The sequence below is a fragment of the Tetrao urogallus genome (assembly GCF_951394365.1).
Source record: "Tetrao urogallus genome assembly, chromosome: 1".
In the NCBI taxonomy this organism is placed as follows: domain Eukaryota; kingdom Metazoa; phylum Chordata; class Aves; order Galliformes; family Phasianidae; genus Tetrao; species Tetrao urogallus.
Genome location: NC_136813.1, coordinates 143,548,176 through 143,568,392, shown reverse-complemented (window position 1 = coordinate 143,568,392; position 20,217 = coordinate 143,548,176). Strand labels below are relative to the sequence as shown.

Sequence of the window (20,217 nt, the reverse complement as noted above, 5' to 3'; positions counted from 1 at the left end):
AGATGTAAAATCAGAACAGCATTTGACCCGTGTTTGGATGCTTTCATCCAGCCCTACTCTCGCTCATTTCCCACGGGACAAATAAGCCAGATGCGACCCAATCTTTTGAAACCCGTTCGGGGTACATCAAGCCATTTTCTCCCAGCCAGGAGAAAGCAGACATCATGGCTGCTGTCCCTCCCGTTGCTGCCAGGGCGCTGAGCCCACAACCCCCAGGCAACCCGGGCCCACCGAACCCGCGCAGCCCACATCAGCCGCTGCTGGGCCGGGCCCCGCCGCTCCACCAGCACCGTTGTTGTCTCCTCCACGGGGGCAGCCGGCGCCTGGCCGAACGGCCGTATTCTCTAAGCGCCGCTACGCTGCACGATTAGCGTAATCCTCCGACCTTCCGCCAGCCCTTCCCGCACAGCCCGCGGAAGAATTTTACGCAAAACGGTCGGGCTCTTCCTGCTCTACGTCAGCCTGAGTTACGCAAGCTGCGTACGCCGTGCGCTTACGTAACGTACGCCTCGGCTTAGCTTTTCCCTACCCTCTAGAAGGGGTTACGCTGTAGGCTCCTTGCGTAGCAGACTTTGAGGAATAAGAAGAGCGATACTCTCTTTCCTCCCCGCCTCGCGCTGGGGCAGCTGAAGTATAGAACGCTACGCAACTTTCGTATCTCTCTCTCCGTTCGGAGCAGCGTTTCGCCATGAACGCGTACGACGTAGTTGGCTTCCGGGAATAAGCGTAGGCATTTTCGGGAGCCGCAGTTTGCGCAGCGCCGGGGCGCCCGTAACGTAAGTGAAGCGGGTTGGGGCGGCGGCGGCCATTTTGTGCCGGGAGCACGGAGGAAGAAGACGCGAGCGTCTCCACACTTGACGGGCCCTGGAGCCGACCGAGAGCCCCGCCGTTCCCTCCGCCGACGCTCAGCGGGTCTCTGACCCACTGACCAATTCTTCTGCGTTTGTGTCCCTCCCGAGAGCCGAGGTGGCGCAAAGCGAGTCCTCCGAGACCCAGCCGGCGCTGGCCGGGCCCTCGCCCCGCACCCCCAGCCCTTCGCCGTCACCACGGCCGGCATTCCGATGCCTCTCGCCCACCCCCCCGGGGGCGATGAGGGGCTTCGGGGACCGGGGGCGAGACCGGGACCGCGGCGGGTAAGAGGGCGACGGGGAGGGCCGGGCTGGGAGGCCGGGGGTGATCGGAAGGGAGGGGGGGGGGGGGCAGAGGGCTTGGGGGACGCGCACCTCAGTTGAAGAGGCTGGGGGCCGGGGGGAAGGGTTGGGAGGGGGGGTTTCTTCTCACATGATCGTGTTGAGGAGAGTGAGGGGGCATTGGGGGAGGGGGTGGGGGGTGAGGACGGATTTTGCACCTCCGATTTTCACGTTGAGAGGTGTATTGTCACAGTTTCGGCAGGAAGGGGTGGCTTTGTTTTTATTTACTCTTTTTCTTACTGACGTGCCTAGTTTGCAGTTCTAAGGCCTACCTCTTCCTTTTGTCCCTTTATCCTTAATATATTTTCTCCTTTACCTAACCACCTCTCCCCTCCCTCCTCCCCACCAACCACCAATGGGGGTCTCTGTGGCTCTGGCGCTGCCCTTCGTGCTGTCATTGCTCCTTTGGGGCTCCCTCAGAAGATGGCAGTTGGTGAAGGGCCCTTCTCGTGAGAGGAAATGAGAGTGAAAGCTGCCGCTGGGCTGCCTGCCTTCTGAGGAGGCCAGTGGCTGTAAACATGGCCTGGGCTGTGCTTTGCAGGCACGGCCAAGCTGTGCGTGACCAGCCTTAGCGTGACCAAGCTGATGGAGCAGTCGAATGGGAGCTGTCTGGCTGCTGTGGTTATGGCCTACTGCTCCGTGCTTCCAGTGTTGCTGCTGAAATGATTACGGAAGGGTTTTGCAGCTTTGACTCCTTCTAAGGATAGCAGCAATAGGATGACGTTGTAACATATAAATGGTTTGTGACTTGGTTTTCTTTCTGAGGGTTAAAAGCAGTAAGGCTCATCCTAGAGAAAGTGAAAACCAGTTTAGGAGAGTGGTGTTTTCCATCCTTATAGTAGCAAGTAGTTAGGACTCCATTCTCAGCAGTTAACAGTAAACGTACTATATGATCTGGTCTGCCATATTAAGACTGCTTCTCATGTTTTTTGCTCTTATTTTCTCCCTTTTTCTCAGTGGCAGATCGAGGAATATTTTGTTGACGTGTCAAAAACCACTTTAACATTTAGTTTCTCTTCATCTGTGGAGGAAGATAGTCATATTTAGGCTTTATCTTTGTGCCCACATTTCACACTCTGAACTTAAAGCATCCTTTCACTTTTTTTCACAGGGAGGATGGTTGTTTTTTTCCACCATGAGCTTTCCAGCTGAGCACAACACAAGGACATCAGTGTAAATGCTCTGGCAATCTGAGATAGCTCAGGCCCAGCTGCTTTTGGAGTTTAGAGAGCGTGTTTGAGTATGCAGACTTTCTAAGAGTTACCTAAAGTAACACTGTTCAGAGTGTCGTTACAATGCTTAGCATGCATGAAATTTGTGTCGTCATGCTCTGCAGAAGGGCTTTGGTCGTAGATTCTTCTGGTTTAGATCAGGGATGTGGTGTAAGAAGCAAGTAAGGAGGAGTGCCTTATTTGTCAGGTTTTTGGACATCTGCATGGAAAATTGTCTCCTTGGCCTATTACACCAGAAGATTTAATGTATCAGGATTCAGCCACCGACAAGCAATTCATAAATAATCCCTCTGACAAAGTGGGGCCACCCAGGATGCTGGGTACAGAAGTTCTTCATCTTCCTAGTGCTGACTTTTCCCTGAGCTAACAAATACAGACTTCCAGTTTTCTTCCTCTGAGGAATGAGCTGTAGGTGACTGCTTAGGATAGGCAGCTGCACTGTTTTGCTCTGGAATGTAATAAATTCTCTCAGTTCTGTCCCAGAATCTGTGGCATACTTGTGTTAGAGAGGAATCTTCTGGGTCAGTCTGAATTTCTCAGTGAAGTAATCCTAGATTTAAATCAACTTGACTGGAGCTGGAATCAGGTGGTTCCCAGCGGGGTTGCAGGAGTGCAGCAGGGTTCCCTTCCCTCAGGTCAGCGTGCAGCCGTATTGCGTATGGGGACGGAGAACTGGAACTGCTGCACTCGTGTCAGAGCACGTGAATCATAATCATAGAATGGCCTGGGTTGAAAAGGACCACGATGATCATCTAGTTTCAACCCCCCTGCTATGTGCAAGGTCAGCAGCCACCAGACCAGGCTGCCCAGAGCCACATCCAGCCTGGCCTTGAATGCCTCCAGGGATGGGGCATCCACAGCCTCCTTGGGCAACCTGTTCCAGTGCGTCACCGCCCTCTGTGTGTGGATTCTTCCCTCTGGATAGCTGTGGAGCACATAGAGTGCTCAGCTGTTTTGGGGTCCAGTCTTGCAGTCAGCTTTTCCTCTCGCCCTCCACTAGACTCCAGCGAGGCTGTCTCTGCCTTCTGTTAGAACTGCTGGGTTGCATCAGTAGTTAGCATTTGGACCTCAAGTTAGCATGGTCAGCAGCAGGTATCTTCAGCGGAGCAGAATGTTTCTGGAAATGATCTGTACTATTGTTGTTTCTCCTTTGTCCCAGAAGACAACTTAATGCTTCAAAGTGATTTTTGAAATTGTGTTTTGTTATCTTTGCCTATGACAGAGATGACTGATGACACAGGGTGCTGGTGGGGAGCCTGGTGAGCATAGGAGGAGAAAATAAGGGGTATTTATACAAGGGAGAAGAGATGTAATGAAACACTTGCAGCAAAACAAACATTAGAATTTGCGTTGCTGGCTGTAAGTTAAATTAGATCTGCCATGCTTTTTCCAACAGTGTAACTCCTTCCTGTTGATATGTTCAGGTTCTTCTTTTTGGTCTCTTAGCCATTGTCATTTTGTAATTTCCTTTAGGAAGCAGTTTAAAGAGCAAATGTGGCTACTGTCTGAACAGATAGTCCTGTAATTAAGGTAATGCAAGCAGTATTTCAAATCTACTTCAGTTTTATCAGGCTTTCCTCTAGTTACCAGTTGATGAAAACTGCTTTGGGATTTCTGTAGCTTTTGGTTTGTTTTGTTGACTGTAATTTTTCCGGTGGAATTTTAAAGTAAATAATAATTTATAATGTATCCAGTAAGTAACTGCTTCATACTACTCTAATTCAGTAGCGTTACAGATTTTGGCCAGAAGTTATTGTTTTGTTTACTGCATCCCTGAGTCATAGGAGAGTTCTTAACCTTCTGAAGTGCGTGAAATTAACTGAGTAAATAAAACTTCTGTGAGAGAACAGTAACTTGGCATTGCTTGATGCTTAGGACATTTTTTAGCAGAGTCAGAGATGTTTGAAAGAAGATCCCTTTTTTTTTTTTTTTTTTTTTCTTCCCCCCCCCCCCCCGGTGGATTTGTTTTGTTTTGTGGTTTTGTTTTGCTGTGGCTGGTTTAAAAAGGGAGGTGTTACTTATTGCCTTGGTTCTAGTGTTGTACGCAGACTGTCAGGCTTTGCTGGCCTTGTTTCCTTTTTGTGTTTTGTATTTGAGGCATATGGTTTGATAAGAAAGGGGAGAAGCTGGAGAAGGGGAGAAAGGAAAATAGCAATTGTCTTAATAAAAATTACTCTTGAGATGGAAGGAACTTGTGATTAGAGATTTCTCCCATGCTTTTCATATATCCATGTTTTAAGTGTAATCTAAGCTTCAGTGAAAAATAAGAGGCACGGCTGTACCAGCAGCTTTGTCCCAGGAGAGGGATCACAGGGTCACAGAATGGCCAGGGTTGGAAGGGACCTCAAGGATCCTGAATTTCCAACCCATTTAACACTTGACCAGGCTGCCCAGGGCCCCATGCAATCTGGCCTTGAACACCTCCAGGGACAGGGCACACAACCACAACCTCTCTGGGCAGCCTGTTCCAGCACCTCACCACTCTCTGTAAAGAACTTCCCCCTGACATCCAACCTAAATCTCCCTCAACCATTAAAACCATTTCTCCTTGCCCTGCAGTTATCTACCCTTTCAAAGAGTCGATTCCCCTCCTGTTTGTAGCCTCCCTTTAGGTATTGAAAGGCTGACCTAAAAATGGCTGCACTGAAAGGAACCTCAGGGATGGCTTTGGGTTAGAATGGGCACAGGGCATGTTTGTGTTGCTGTATGCTATCATAGTATTGGTTTCTAGGGGGGAGTGAGATAAAGTGAACTGTGAGAATATTGTGCTCGTGTCAAGGGGATGAAAAGGAGTGGAAATGCTGCAGAAACGTGCAAATTCCCAACTAACTAAACTATTCTGTTTGTAATTTATGTTGGTATTTCCAGGTTTGGAGCAAGCCGTGGTGGTCCTCTTCCTCCAAAGAAGTTTGGTAACCCAGGGGAGCGCTTACGAAAGAAAAAATGGGACTTAAATGAACTGCCCAAGTTTGAGAAGAATTTTTACGTGGAACATCCAGAAGTGGCCAGGCTTACTCCAGTAAGTTTTTACATACAACAAAAAGTGTCACAACTGGAAAGCTTTGTTCTAGGGCCTCTAGAACAGTGCGTAATAAAACTGGCTCTTCATTAATCTTGTTTGGCATGTTTGTCCTCTGCTGCGTCACGCTTGTAGTTGCTGTCGCTGTAACGTCAGCAGAAGTGATGCTTCTGTTTTCAGCCATTTTTATACATGGTATTTTACGTTTGGCCACTTGCAACTCACCACCAAAACACTGCTGTGATCTGCTTACATGAGATTGACAAATGAAATGTCATCCTTTGTCAGTGCAGATGCAAATTAGAGGACTTCAGAGTTTCACTACTGCGGAGGCCCTGAAAGAACCAAAAATAATGAACTAAGATTAGTGCAAATACTTGAGGAAAATTTGGGAGAAATATAGTTTTGTGATAGCAGTTCAGGCTGAAAAAAGGAACTTCACAGAATGGCCCGGGTTGGAAAGGACCTCAAGGATCATGAGTCTCCAACCCCCTGCCACATGCAGGACCACCAACCTCCATATCTAATACTAGACCGGGCTGCCTAGGGCCCCATACAACCTGGCCTTGAACACCTCTAGGGATAGAGCATCTCCAATCTCTCTGGGCAGCCTGTTCCAGCACCTCAGCACTCTGTAAAGAATTTCCCTCTGACATCCAGCCTAAATCTCCCCTCCCTCAACTTAAAACCATTTCCCCTTGTCCTGCTATTACCTGCCCTTTCAAAGAGTTGATTCCCCTCCTGTTTGTAGGCTCCCTTTAGGTACTGAAAGGCTGCCAGGAGGTCACCCCGCAGCCACCTTTTCTCCAGGCTGAACAAGCCCAGCTCTCTCAGCCTGTCCTCATAGGGAAGGTGCTCCAGTCCCCTGATCGTCTTTGTGGCCCTCCTCTGGGCCTCAGGAGATCTCATCCAATGCTCTCCTCAGAGCTCAAGCAGTTTGCTTAATGCCTTGTCCTTCTTAGTTCAGATGTCCCAGGGATGATTAGAGTGTGTATCCATCTGTGTGGCTGTCTCAGGTCTTAATGTTTCTCATGGTATTTTTTTCCTCAATAACTAATTGAAGTTTTTAAGGTCTGGCTCCATCTTCTCTAAAGTAGCTCACAACAAAGAGCTGAAAGTAGCTGTTAGACTCCCTTGTTAGTCCCCTCTCCCAGGCTGAACAAATCCACTGCTCCTGGTCTGTTTTTGTAGCCTGTCCTTAGCCTCTGCCTTGCACTGCCGCAGTTACACATGCCCTGCTAACCGGTGTCCTTGCTACTCTTCGGGTTCAAACCTGGACAGCTGCTTCCCCTGATCCTAAAATTGTCCTTTTCTGAATACGCATTTCAGAAATGCTATTTTAAAGTATTAGGACGTTAGTGTGTCATTGTGATGTTGCCTGGGCTTCTTAGAAGCAGGAAGGAAATTCTTTGGTATGTTTTAATGGAAAGAGAGGGACTGCCCTGCCTTCACCTTGTTTGTAATATGGCAGGGCCTGTTTTATTTACTGGGTTCTCAGTACTGTCATATAGAACATGCTTAGTCTGTCCCTCTGCTTCTGTTCACGTTTGAAGCTGTTGATAAATTCTGGCCTTGGAAGAAGGAAAAAAGCCTTTAAAACCTGGTATTGATGCACTTGTTTTTAGAAAGGCTGGTTGGAAGAAAACAGATGCTAGGCTTTGTAGAGAAGCCTTACCTCTGATTGGTTGAGAGCCTATGTGACAGCTTGATCTAGGGTGGAATCCTAAGGAAAGCAGTCATTTTGAGATCTTGTCGATCTGATCTCCCTAAGTAAGCTGTTAGGTAGAGGTGTGAAGCAACTTAATAATTAGAAGCACGTGCTTGAGGATCCTGCTGAAATTTGGCATTTCTTTGCATTTTTTTTTTCTCCATGTAAATAGTATGAAGTTGAAGAACTGAGAAGGAAGAAAGAGATAACAATTCGAGGAATGGAGGGCTGCCCCAAGCCTGTGTTTGCCTTCCACCAATGCAGCTTTCCACGTAAGTATTTTGCCTTTAAGAAAATGAGGATTACTGAAAAGCAGTAAGTTCTGTATTTACAAGGTTTTCTGAAACTACATTTAGCTTCAGTTATCCTTAAAGAAATTGTTTCCTTCCTTAAATGTTTAGAGTATGTGATGGATGCCCTGATGGACCAGAATTTCACAGAACCCACTCCAATTCAGTGCCAAGGCTTTCCACTTGCTCTCAGTGGTCGTGATATGGTGGGCATTGCGCAGACTGGCTCTGGGAAGACACTCGCAGTATGTATTCTTCCCTTTCCTCTCCAGACTTATTTTCACTGTTGCCTTGTGGAATTTACCCTTGGCTGCTTGTTACTAGTGTTTGGTCTCAGTACTACAAGCACGAAGTGAGGCTTTTGCATGTTTTTAAAGCTTGCTTCATTGCATCGTGGGTGAGCTCAGCTCATCTAACCTGTCTCATCCACAGGCATGTTTTTTGCGTGCTTCTGTTTTGATGTTGAAGCACTTCTTTTGTCCGTGCTTACGGTGTGGTTTAGGAAATAGTATGTGCTCTATGGTGTATTTGTCTTACTAAATATGAAAATCCAAAGAAATGATGGCTTAGTCTTCATTAATGTATTAATTTTATCTGCAGTGGTCAGGAAGGTATTTCCTTCTTTACGAGAAGCATTGTTTAAAGCCAGGATGACTCAATTCTACTAATTTAGGCTCCAAATGTGCCTTTTCTTCAAAGGTGCTAAGCAGCCAAGTTTTCCACCTATGCCAAAAGCAGATGAGGTGGCTCTATCCAGCAGCTCTGGAAATCTCATCTTTTGAATAAACACAAGCATGTTTTGTAGGTGTTAACACAGATGAGATTTATTCCTATCTCTGAAACATGTAGTGGCTTTTGAAGGGATGTTAGGCAAAGCAGGCTCTTCCCATGGCCCAGTTGTCGCAGCAGGTGGTCGTTAGTGTTGAATATTGGAGTCCTCTGTCTTGACAAAGTTTTTTTTGTTCCAGTACCTGTTGCCTGCAATTGTTCACATCAACCACCAGCCATATTTGGAGAGAGGGGATGGCCCAATTGTAAGTGCTTGTCAAACCTCTTCTTTTATCTGCATGGCATGGCAGCGTTAATGAGATGTGTGATTTAATTGATAAATCATAATAGTAAGTAGAGCACATTTACAATCACAATGCAAACATCCCGCTCATTAGTTGAAATTCTGTGTAATTCCTGACATGATCTAAAGATGTTTCTATGTTTTAGCTATTAGAGAGCAGATGGTCCGGCTTTGCTTATGGCATTTGAGCAGAGCCCTTAAGTTAAGGCCGTGTCTACAGCTTGACTAACCTGAATTGATTCCTTCTGCAGTGCCTGGTTCTTGCACCTACCAGGGAGCTGGCCCAGCAGGTGCAGCAGGTGGCTGACGATTATGGCAAATGTTCAAGGCTGAAGAGTACCTGCATTTATGGAGGAGCACCCAAAGGTCCCCAGATCAGAGATCTAGAAAGAGGTAATCTAAATTAGATCTTGAAATGTGTGTTTGCAAATTTCTGGAGTGGTGTTTTTTAAAAACAAACAAGCAAAAAACAAAAAAACAACCTGTGTATTTGAGAGTGATCTTGAAGCCTGTTTGAAGAGGTATTAGTGACTGAGAAGCTGTCTCTTCTTCCCCTTGCAATGATAGTGTTGTATAATGGCTTATTTGGATATTAGGCTTCCTTTCCATTTTATCTTCGAACTTGTGAAGTTCACTAGAACTTGTTCTTAAGGACTAAGCTTCCTGCTCGTGGCACCTCCATAAAATTCTGCAATTACCTTTCCTAGCATAGCAAAGGGATGGAGTTAGGAATAATAAAGTGCCATGTTTCTGCAGCAACAGCAGTAGTGCTCTGGTGACCCAGCCTTATACTAAGGGCTATCTGCATGTAATTTCAAAGGCAGGAATGTTCTGAGGTTCTAATCTTCTCTAGGCTAAGAAGAAGTGGATATAATTGTGCGAGAAGATGTAAGATAAAGCTTACATGTGCAGATCTGCACGAGGAATCAAAAGTTTTTACTTACCACTGTGGTTTGAAGAGTTACTGTTGAACACTGCAGTATCAGGGTAACAATGTGTGGTAGAAGGCTGTGGGATAGTTCTATTCAGTAGAGCAGCAGTGCACTCCTGTTCAGAAGCAGCATCATCAGTGGAGGAGACAATATTATATGAAAAGACAGTGAGGGGGTCAACTTGGTGAAATTTGGCATACTTTCTGTAGTGCTGTGCAGTGGATGAAGGAGACTTGTTAGTTAGAGAATTTGGGCAGATAAGAGTTACTGTCTTTGGAGCATTGCTTACTATTTGCTGCAGGAAAGATTGTTGGCTAGAGCTCATTGAAAACATTTTTGACTCGGTTGTGATTTCCTTTGTATCTGGAGGAATACATCACTGATAACAAAGTGCAGTTTTTTCAGTGTCTTTAGCAAGCCTATGACTCTGCTAGAAGTCTAATTCTTGCATGAGCTTTGCCAGCTTCGTCAGCTCTGAGGAGCCCAAGTTGACATAAAAAGAAAGATCAGGGCTGCCCCAGCATACTGTGCATCTGCAAGTGAAGCATCGATGAAAGTATGAGGTTTTTGTGCTGCTTTCTGTTTGTTTTTTTTTGTTTCTCAATTCATTACTTGGCTAAACTTAATGTTTGTGGGTATTTCTATAACACTTCCTTCTGAAGAACTCGCCTCCGAGGCTTGAAAGTTGAGGGACCCCTTCCACCATTTTAAGGAATATGTAAATTAACATCCTTGATGCTGCTTTGTGAATACTTGAATTCTGTTTTTATGCTGGCAGTTACGGGTTTGGTGACTGTCATAATTATAGCATTATTATTCAATATTAAAGGCCATGATTTCAATCTGTGAATTAAAACTTAAAAGGAAAAAAAAAGGAATTGAAACTAATTTGACCTGTGCAGCAAGGGAGACACTTGATGCTTGTTGAACAGATTGGGTTTAGTTGTAGGTCACTGTTATTTTTCCTAGAGAGCTCTCTACGTTGTATAAGCGTGGATGAAAGGGGGTCAGGGTTGAGTAGAAGCTTATTTTGGTTCTGGTTTTTGGGCAGCTGGTGTTCTGTGCTCTTAGCCGGTGTTTTCTGACAGTAAGCTTTTAGCTTCTGTACTGCATGTATTGTTCTAATGGCACTGTAATGGTAACTTCAGAATGGGGAAAAAAATGAATTATTAAAAGAAACTAGGGCTTCTACTGAAATGAGTCAATCTTGGATATGGATGAGGGTGGTGCTTTTTCATTTTATTGAAGCGATTTTGCTCTAGAAGGTGATTCATTCTGACTAAAAATACCAATTGACATTCAAATGAAGAGCCTTATTCTTTTTTCCTCCTGTTTCGAAGGTGTGGAGATCTGCATTGCTACACCGGGTCGCTTGATTGACTTCCTTGAGGCAGGGAAGACCAACCTTCGTCGGTGTACATACCTCGTGCTGGACGAAGCAGACAGGATGTTAGACATGGGCTTTGAACCCCAGATCCGCAAAATTGTTGACCAGATCAGGGTGTGTGAACCTTGTAAAAGAACAGCCTCCTTCGGTTTCCTATCTGAAGTCCACAACCTTAAACCTTTCTCCCTTTCTCTTAGCCTGACAGACAGACCCTGATGTGGAGTGCCACCTGGCCCAAAGAAGTGCGCCAGCTTGCTGAGGACTTCCTGCAGGACTATGTTCAGATCAACGTGGGGAACTTGGAGCTGAGCGCCAACCACAATATCCTGCAGATAGTGGATGTGTGCATGGAGAGTGAGAAAGACCATAAGTACGCTCATTTTTCCCTAGAGTTTCAGTTTTTTTGGCTATATTTTAATATCAGCGTTGTCAAATATGAATTCTGAATAGTGAATTTACTTTGAGGTATTACTTAACCTTTGAATGTTACCAGGCAAGTAAGTCCTGTATTTATCCAATCTATTGCATACGTAATCGTAGTTGTAATCGTAATTGCATTCTTAATTGTAGTACTGGACAAAAGACCTAAATTTTGTGTAGATGGTGCTGGCTTTATCGCTGTGTGTGTGTACTCAGTGCTCTCATGTCTATTTTAGACTGATACAGCTAATGGAAGAAATCATGGCGGAGAAGGAAAATAAGACCATCATCTTTGTGGAGACAAAGAGACGATGTGATGATCTCACTCGAAGGATGCGCAGAGATGGGTGATTAACTCCCTCCACCCTTTGCTTCTAGTGAGAAACAGAAGCTGTAATAAAAGCAGCAAGGTTTAAATGTTTGCCATGCTGTTGTTGGGAACAACCTGTCCGTTTGGTTCTTGGCTGAATTCAGTCTTGATTTCCTGGAATATTCCAGTCCATCAAGGCATTAATGCAAGAGAGAATATTTGTCAACAGTGCAGCTTTCAGTTCCTCAGAATACTGATGAAATGAACTGGCAGGAACAGCATCAATATAGCAAATGTGATTTGGCTTAGATGGCTGCTATATGGTTAGTGGGTTTAATATGCAAGAAACATTCTAGGTGCATCTGAATGTGCAAGCGTACATTCTGGGTAGGTAAAGGCCAGAGGAAGGAGATGGGGAATAAAAATATTTCTCAAATGCTTTATTTTCTGCCTTCTTTCTGAAATGCCAGTAAAGCTTCCTGTTGCCTTTAATATATGTACTTTCTGTCTATACTAATGTATGTCTCTGTTTGGCAGTTGGCCAGCTATGTGTATCCATGGAGACAAGAGTCAGCCAGAAAGAGATTGGGTGCTTAATGGTGAGTCCATCACTGAGGGGGGGATAACTCGGGCTGCTGCATGTAACTTACTGAGATGTGCTGTTCTTAGGCTTTCTTTTGTCTCTATGCCCAATAGATACATTTCAGAGGATTTTCTTTTGCCTTTACTGTTAATTTCAGTGGTTGTATTTGACCAAAATGCAATGGGAAAATTAGCTTAACCTGTGACGCCAGATTATGGACAAGTAATTGATGTGCTATTTCCTGACTTGTTGGGTTTTCTGACATTGACGTACATATTACCAAGATTCTGGAAAGCGTGCATTTAATGTAAATCAAGTTCAGATAAGGTTATCTTGTTTTGAAAAGTCTTGCTTCATAGCATGCTTTGTTTTACAGAGTTTCGCTCTGGAAAGGCTCCTATCCTCATTGCTACCGACGTTGCATCTCGTGGGCTAGGTTTGTACACATAGACCACTCTTGCCTACTGCTGCATATTTTTCTTCTATGGCCTGAAATGCTTTCTTTTAAAAAAAAAAAAAAAAAAAAAAAAAAATCAAAGCGTGATTTTCCCCCACATGTGAAATACGTTTTTTAACATTAATCTTTTTTTTTTCTTTCATATTCAAAGTCTCTTCCTGCTCCTAATGAACAGGCTTTGGTCTGCAGCAAGGCCTAGGCATGACTAATCGATCGCCAAGAGGGAGAAGAGACGTCCAATTATGCAACCCAACCCTTCCACCACACTCACCTCTTCCCCAAATCCAGCTTTTGTTGCTGGATTATAGGGATGGATTGCTCTGTTCAGAGCGTGCCAGATAAAGCCCAAGTAGGAAGTTGTGGGAGAGCATTTCAACAGCAAATAGCTAATATTCTCCTGCATAGCACACCGCAGATTGAAACATACAAACCCCAACATATACACATCTTTACCCTGCAGATGTGTTCACATCTGAGAAAGCACTGCTCTAGATTTTTGATTTTGACATGTAATTGCCCTCCTCTGTGTTCCTTCTAGGCAGGATCACTGAGCTTACATATGGCCATGAACAGTGTTGCCCGATATTGTAACTGAATCAAAATTGCACCGCTCAATTCTGGTAGTATGAAAATGATCTGGATGGATCAGTTGCACCCCCTTCTTAAATGAGCATACTTGGACTGTGAAACACTGTGCTAGGCACAGCCCTTAAGCATCTGCCCACTCCAAAAGGGGAGGATGACTTCTGAAGTGCTGAGTTTAATAACGCGCACTGAATATTCCAACCTCCCTGAGTGGCAGAATATAAACCACTTAGGGGTTAGTGTCTTGTAGTGGTGAATTTTAGATAAAATTATTGCTCATCATTGCAGATAACATCTGAAAAATCTCAGGTTTATTGGAAGTCACCGTTATTTGAACTCTATTTTTCATATGCTGAAAGGGTGGCTGTGCTGTGCATCTCATGGTCACTTGAACACAGGCAGACCATTAGCAGATGTGGCAGCCTTTGTTCACACAACCTGCACCCCTCCTTCCCCTCCCCATTCAAAAAACGTCCAACACTTCCTCAGAGAGGTGATTATACGGACTTCAGTCTCTGCCCTCTAGGGTCATGTCTGGACCTGTGCAGTTAGAACTTGGGCCTGTTGGGAGAAGGGACAGAGGCCTGAAACTAGTTTGTATGAAAGAGAGCTGCTTTCTCTAGCAGCGTTTTTTAAACAGGCTTGCTATGTGCTGGTAGCTTCTTTGTGCATCTTGCCTAGACATTTAAAACAGCCTCACCCCCCTCAAAAACACTCACTGAAACTACTCAATTGGATAACACTTCAGAAAACAGTCTCCCCACTTCCCATCCTCCACTTCACCCAAGCTGTGGGGGAAAGGTACCAGAGTCTGTTTCTTGTTACTGAACAACATCTCTGCTTGTTTTGGGGCCCTGAGTTTGCTGCTTCTTAAAATAAGTCACTTAACTGGCAAACTTCTGGACGACTTCCTCCAAGATCCTGGAAAGTGAAGGCTTCTACCTAAATAACATAAAACAGGGGCGCGCGCCTTTTGGCTGAGTCACCAGGGCTTTCCCTCTTCTTAATGGAACATTGGTTTCAAAAAAGCTTCTGCCAGGTAAGTTCTGAGTCCCATAATGACTTCTTTGTGATAATTCCCTGGAGTGAGGTCCTCTCTCTGCACTGATCTTTTTTTTTTTTTAATTTTTTTTTTTTTTTTTTTGTTCAGTCTATTAAACTAAAAACATTGAATTTGTTTTGTTTTGTTTTCTTTAACAGAAACTTTGATATCAGCTACAGATCATTCTCAGTGCAGGGGTGGGGGCACATCTACATTGATGGTCAAACCAGCTCTCTAGACTAGCATGTTTGCTAGTTTGTCCCTTCTAATGAATACCATAATCGGAGACTGTCTGTGCCATAGGATACTCTGATGGCCTGACAAAGGGCATGTTTCCCAAATAGCCGTCAAAAAATGATTGACGGTTTCAATTTTAGTTCCTGCCACATGATCTTCTGAAAGTGCAGGAAGGTTGTGAGTGCGCACAAACGCTTTGGAGCATGCTAGACTGGAGAAGCCGAGTCTTGTACTTGCTCGGGTATTTCTTCAGCCAGCTGCGTGCTCTGCCAGGTTCACTTTCTAGTCTGGACGACAGTCTTACGTTTTCCTCTTCCTGCCTTCCCATTCTTCCCAGTCCTCCCCAGTCAAGTCAGTGCTGTCTACATCGATAGCTCCGCTTCCCTGCGCTTTCTGCTGGGAAAGCACATCCTTTATCCTCTGTGGTAATTCACGTTGCTTTGCTACTGATGGATGTGCGTAATGGGGCTGACTGAGGATCATGTAGCCTGCTGCTTGTCAAACTAGTTGTACCCTGGCTGTGAAGATGCAATCTGTCATGTGAACTCCTCTCTGTTTCGCTTTCCCCTTCTTAAAAAACCTGTTGCATCAAGGACCCTAGCTGGAGACTCGCGCAGCCCCCTGTGAAACCTGCCTTCTCACTCCCTTTTTTTGGTGTGATTCAGGACTTTGGAGCCAGCAAAGACTGAGGAGCCCCCCCTTTGCTGTAATAAGAAACAGACATAAAGTCCCCCTCCTGCCACTACAAGCCCCCTCATTTTTATTTTTTCCTACGACCCCTTTGAAATTGACGCAGTCTGGGCAATAGATGCAGTCTGACCCTTTGGATGTTGTTTTTCGCATCTCCTTTTTTTGTTGTTGACAAATGCCCCCTAAGAGCCCCAAATCGGGGCCAGAAAGCGTTGGAGGACCTGAAACTTTTACGTGAAGCCAGGTTCTCCGGCGCTTCCCAACCAAATGGGGCTACAGAGAAGCATCTAAGCCAGTTCACAGAGCGAGCGTGTGTGGGGACTTCTCGCTGCCACGGACCCTTGATGCATGCTCCCCGCGCTCCAGTGGTCCCGTGTCAGAGGGCGGAGTTTTCGAAAGGAGGCCGCCAAAAATAAAAGGCAAAGAGACGGGATCGGCTGCAGCGGTTTCCCACAGGAGGAGGGAGTGTGCATCGGTCTGGTAACAAACAGAGAATGTTTCTCTCTTTAAAACAAAAAAAAAAAAAAAAGAAAAAAAAAAAAAAGGAAATCACAAAAATCTGTGTTTTATTTTGGATATTTTCAGAATATTCGTCTTAAAATGCAGATTTTTTTTTTTTTTCACGAGCTGTTAGGACACTTACTGTAAATCCATGCTTTTTTTAATGTTCTATACTGTAGCAAATAGGTGGTTTCGGTACTTTAGATGCTTTCACTGAAGTGTTACACTAACATTTGCTTTGTTTCTGTCCCACGAGTTTCTGAAGTCTCCCCGGAAGGTGTGCGGCTCCAATCTCTTGTAGTATTCTTTACCCAGCAGTTTTGATCCCTTCACTTCCTGCTTCAATCTGATGTGGGAAGTTGGGAACTGTAAACAGAATGCAGGATGGCCCAAATTGCCAAAGCTTGCCCGAAGTGGACAGAACAGCACAGTGAAATGTTAGTGCAATGCCTTCTTGTGATAACTATGCAGCTAAGTTAAGATACCATAGGTACAATCTGTACAGTTTTTAATGAGTTGTCTGAATAGTAGTGTGATTGGAGAGCCTTAAACTTGAGGCCAGGGGAAGTAGCTCACCGTATCTTCGTTAGGATTGTCAAAGTAAATATTTGTAAGACTTGCGTTTTATTTCATGTTACCAAATGGAAGGTAAGTGATCTCATTACTGTTATTACTTGTTAGACTTCTCCCAACAGAGTAAAAGCTTGACAGTGGCAGTCCTTCCCTTCTTCCACCCCAGTTTGCTGTGTCAGATGGTGTGGTTTTCACCATCAGGATTGTGCTTTGGAAAAAAAAAAAAAAAAAAAGTACAGAGCTCAGCTTATTCACCAACATCAATGAATTTAAGGCTGGAATACAGAGAAATGCATTCTGGGGAGGATGAATTTGAGTGCAGGGAGAAGCTGCTTGAAATCTACCACTGTTTTTCAGGACGCTGGTCTTTGTTCCCGATGATCTCAAATCCGAGTCTTCTACTCTTTTGGGATGAGTCTGTCTTGTATCTATTCCATGCATTTGCTAACTTTGTGTTGTTTGTTTTTTTTTTCTTATTACTGTCACCTGCATTCGTGCTCCCCACCTTTCGTTGGCACGTCCTCTCTTCTTCTCCCCTTTCCTCAACCCCACCCTTTCACTGTGCTTCGCACCCGGGCACTTCTCAAGATGTGGAAGACGTTAAATTTGTGATAAACTACGACTATCCGAACAGCTCTGAAGATTACGTGCACCGCATTGGCCGCACCGCGCGCAGTACCAACAAAGGTACCGCGTACACGTTCTTCACACCAGGAAACCTGAAACAAGCCAGGGAGCTTATCAAAGTGTTGGAAGAAGCCAATCAAGCCATCAATCCAAAGCTGATGCAGCTTGTGGACCACAGAGGAGGAGGAGGTGGTGGTGGAGGTAAAAACAACTGGGGGAGGGGCTGCATAGGGAGTAGGTTCCCATTTTGAGGGAGGGAAGATTGAAGGAGGATGAGGAAGTAATAAGTTTAAAAAGTAATAACTTTAAGATAAAACGTCAGCAGTACATTTGTTTTGTACCTGAGATCTCCATGTGTTCTGTAAATATTTCTTTTTTACAAGCTAGTAGGCCACTACTATAGCTTAGTCAGATTTTTGGTTCTTTTCCTCCCCCTCCCCCCCCCAATAATATCCTCAAGGAGCTAATTCTACGTGAAGTAATTAATTTCTTGTAGCTCCTACCTAGACACAGATGCAGGATGCGTGTGCATGCACAAGTGCAATTAAAATCAGGGAATGGGTTTTCTGACTTCACCTTCATGGGCTGAGACTATTTCTTCCTCCTCTCCCTGAAGGAATGATAAGTTTCATTACATCCCTAAGCTAGTCCTATACTACTTCTGTTTCCTTTGTCTCCCAGTGCGCTCATTAACACTTCCTGAGCTTCATAGCTACACCTTGAACAAAACGCAGGGATGGATGCACACAGCTGTGCAAGTCGGGCGAATGGCTTTGCTCCTTGTGGGCAGTGCCCTGCCTGTAGAAGGGGGAGAAAGGGTGGCAATAATTACCAGAGTTCGTTGTTTAAAACTTGTTCACGGTACTGAATCTTAATGTATCCGTCGCCAGGAGGTCGTTCTCGTTACCGAACGAGCAGTTCAGTAAACAACCCTAACCTGATGTACCAGGAAGAGTGTGACAGGAGGCTCCGGGGAGTGAAAGAGGGCCGGAGAGACTCAGGTGGCTTCAGAGACCGTGAGCGTGGTGACAGTTACGCCAACGGAGCCAACAAGACCTATGGCAGTGCCTACGGGAGCCCAAATTCCGCTTTTGGGGCAGCACAGAGCCAGTATGGTTACACTCAAGGGAGCTATGGAGCAGCTGCCTATGGCACGAGTGGCTATGGCACTGCGGAGTACAGTGCTAGTGGCTATGGTGCCAGCACCACAGCTGCCACCGCTGGGAGAACCTCACAGAGCACTACCCAACAGCAGTATGCAGGGATGGTGGGGCGCTCAGGCCAGCAGCCGCAGCCGCTCATGTCACAACAGTTTCCTCAGCCCCCTGCCACTAATGTGATGGGCTATATGGGACAGACTGCCACCTACCAGTACCCACCCCCGCCCCCACCCCCTCCACCCTCACGCAAATGAGACCACTCGCCTGCTGGTGACCAGTGTTAGACCTCTTGCATTTAAAGGAACCTTTTCTTTCTCTTCTTTCCCATTGTGATGTCTCTCTCATGCAGGCTAGGCTTAGAATTCACCGTTCCAATCCCTTGAGCCCATCGAAAATGGCCCCCAGTAATCCACATTACTGACCCTATCTTTTTTTTTTTTTCCTTTTTTTTTTTTTTTTTTTTTAAAGAGATATATATAGTTGACTGGAAAATTTATTATTTTTTGTCTTGCATGTTGAGGAAATTGGAAATTTTATTTTCTCTAAAATAAATGAGTATAAGGCAGATAGGTCCCAACTCGATCATCTTGGTGTCTAAGGTTTGTGCAAAAAAAAAAAACAAAAACAACTTGCTTTGAGGGGAGGAAGTTTCTATTCTGTAATACATTAACTTAATTTCAGGAAGTATCCAGAGAGGTGGGAACCTTTGGGGAGCCAAAAAGCAGTTCATTTAACATGATAAATGCAAGGGAGCAATGCTCGCTTTTCCTAATCTTAATATATTTTTTTAAAGTAGCTCACTATTGTTGCTTGTAATCTATCATAGGTAACTCTCTATAGGAAAACTCTGCTCGTTTGTCTCAGTGCAGTGGTGTTCTGAGTAAATTGTTGGCATTCTCTGCAGCTCTGGTAGCAGCAGCCCATATTCTGGTACCTGTAGGAGGTATCTGCAGTAGGGAGGTTGAGATTAAAACCCCTGTGTTGAAGACCAAACTTGTCTCGGATTCAATACCTGAAAACTAGGTAAAGTCACTGTAGGGCATTACTGCTGTGGTGTTCAGCCAAGTAAGTCCTTTCTCTTGCAGTTGTTAAAGTGCAGAGTCACTAATGCCTGAAACCTGGTACCTTTAAACTAGTTTCTGCTCTCAAGTTCCTACTGTTGGGTTTATGGAGATAAGTCTTATTTGAGAGCCCAGAAACCGAACGGAATGAAGACCACCAACAGCGTATCTTGTCAGTCTTTCCTTGGTGAACAAAGTCACTTCTTGCCGTGGGAAATGCTCTGAATGCTGCTACACTGAGCAAAATGGGATGGAGTTTTCCACCTTTATAAGGTTTGAATAGGGTGGGTTGGGGGGAGGGGCGAGGGGAGGAAGGGCGGAGGAGGAGATTGCCTGGAATCTCCTTTCCACGAGGTAAGGAGTGAGCTGGTTAGTGCATCTTAATTCTGAAGCTTTCTTTCTTTTGTACCTTGCTCTGACTATTGCTTTTCCTGGCTTTTGAGTGCATTTCCCCGTTCCATTGGTCCCTTTGAGCTCAGCTCTTGCAGGTAGGTAGCATTTTAGAAAATGTTAGAGAAGAGTGAAATTTTAGTAAATAAGTAAATAAATTGTTTATTTTACAGGCTAAGGTGGGTGTGTGTGTTGGGGGGGGGGGTTTCCCCTTTAGTAAAGCATGTTGTCGACTTGTTATTTCTAATATGAGACGGTTCAGAGATGGTAGATGATGAGAGAAGTTAGCCGCTCCGTATCTGATAACGTGACAAAAGGAATGGATACATCTCCTGGTTTGTGGGGCATGAACTTTGCATTAGGAAAATGCAGATCGTTGGGTTGTTGGTTTGCTGGGGGGGTTCTGTTGTTTTTTTTTTTCCTCCCTGTCGACATTCTTGCATATGGATGAGCAAGGCAGCCCACCCCTTCCTAACAGAGTGGAACTACTTATAGTCCAGGCAAAAAGCTTGCTTATACAGATTATTTTTTTTTGTTTTAAATTCCCAGAGTATTAATTTTGTGATCTAAATGCACATTGGTTTGTGCAGCACACAGGTAGGTTGCTGACACAGAGGGAGAAGGGAGAGATTTTTTTCCAGACCCTTGCTTCCCTCATCCCCTCTTCAAATTCCATTGCTTAGGCGAGCAATGAAAGCCAGAAACATTTCATTTAGCCGGGCACTGACTGATCTGTCTTTGGCCTCCCTCA

The 20,217-nt window shown here is 45.0% G+C and overlaps 1 protein-coding gene across 2 annotated transcripts; it reads left to right on the top strand.

Annotated features, from left to right (window-relative positions):
* Positions 1–1,089: 1,089 nt before the first annotated feature.
* DDX17 (DEAD-box helicase 17) lies at positions 1,090–18,269 on the top strand (the record flags this gene model as incomplete). Of its 2 annotated transcripts, none has more annotated exons than XM_079549164.1 (13): positions 1,090–1,133; positions 5,291–5,441; positions 7,322–7,421; positions 7,551–7,684; positions 8,408–8,473; positions 8,763–8,904; positions 10,784–10,944; positions 11,028–11,200; positions 11,487–11,597; positions 12,098–12,159; positions 12,520–12,579; positions 16,817–17,056; positions 17,749–18,269. In XM_079549164.1, the coding sequence occupies 13 exons, from the start codon at positions 1,090–1,092 to the stop codon at positions 18,267–18,269; spliced, it is 1,965 nt and encodes a 654-aa protein (XP_079405290.1). The 2 variants fall into 2 exon arrangements, with proteins under 2 accessions (XP_079405290.1, XP_079405289.1); XM_079549163.1 differs by having other exon boundaries at positions 17,746–18,269.
* Positions 18,270–20,217: the final 1,948 nt, after the last annotated feature.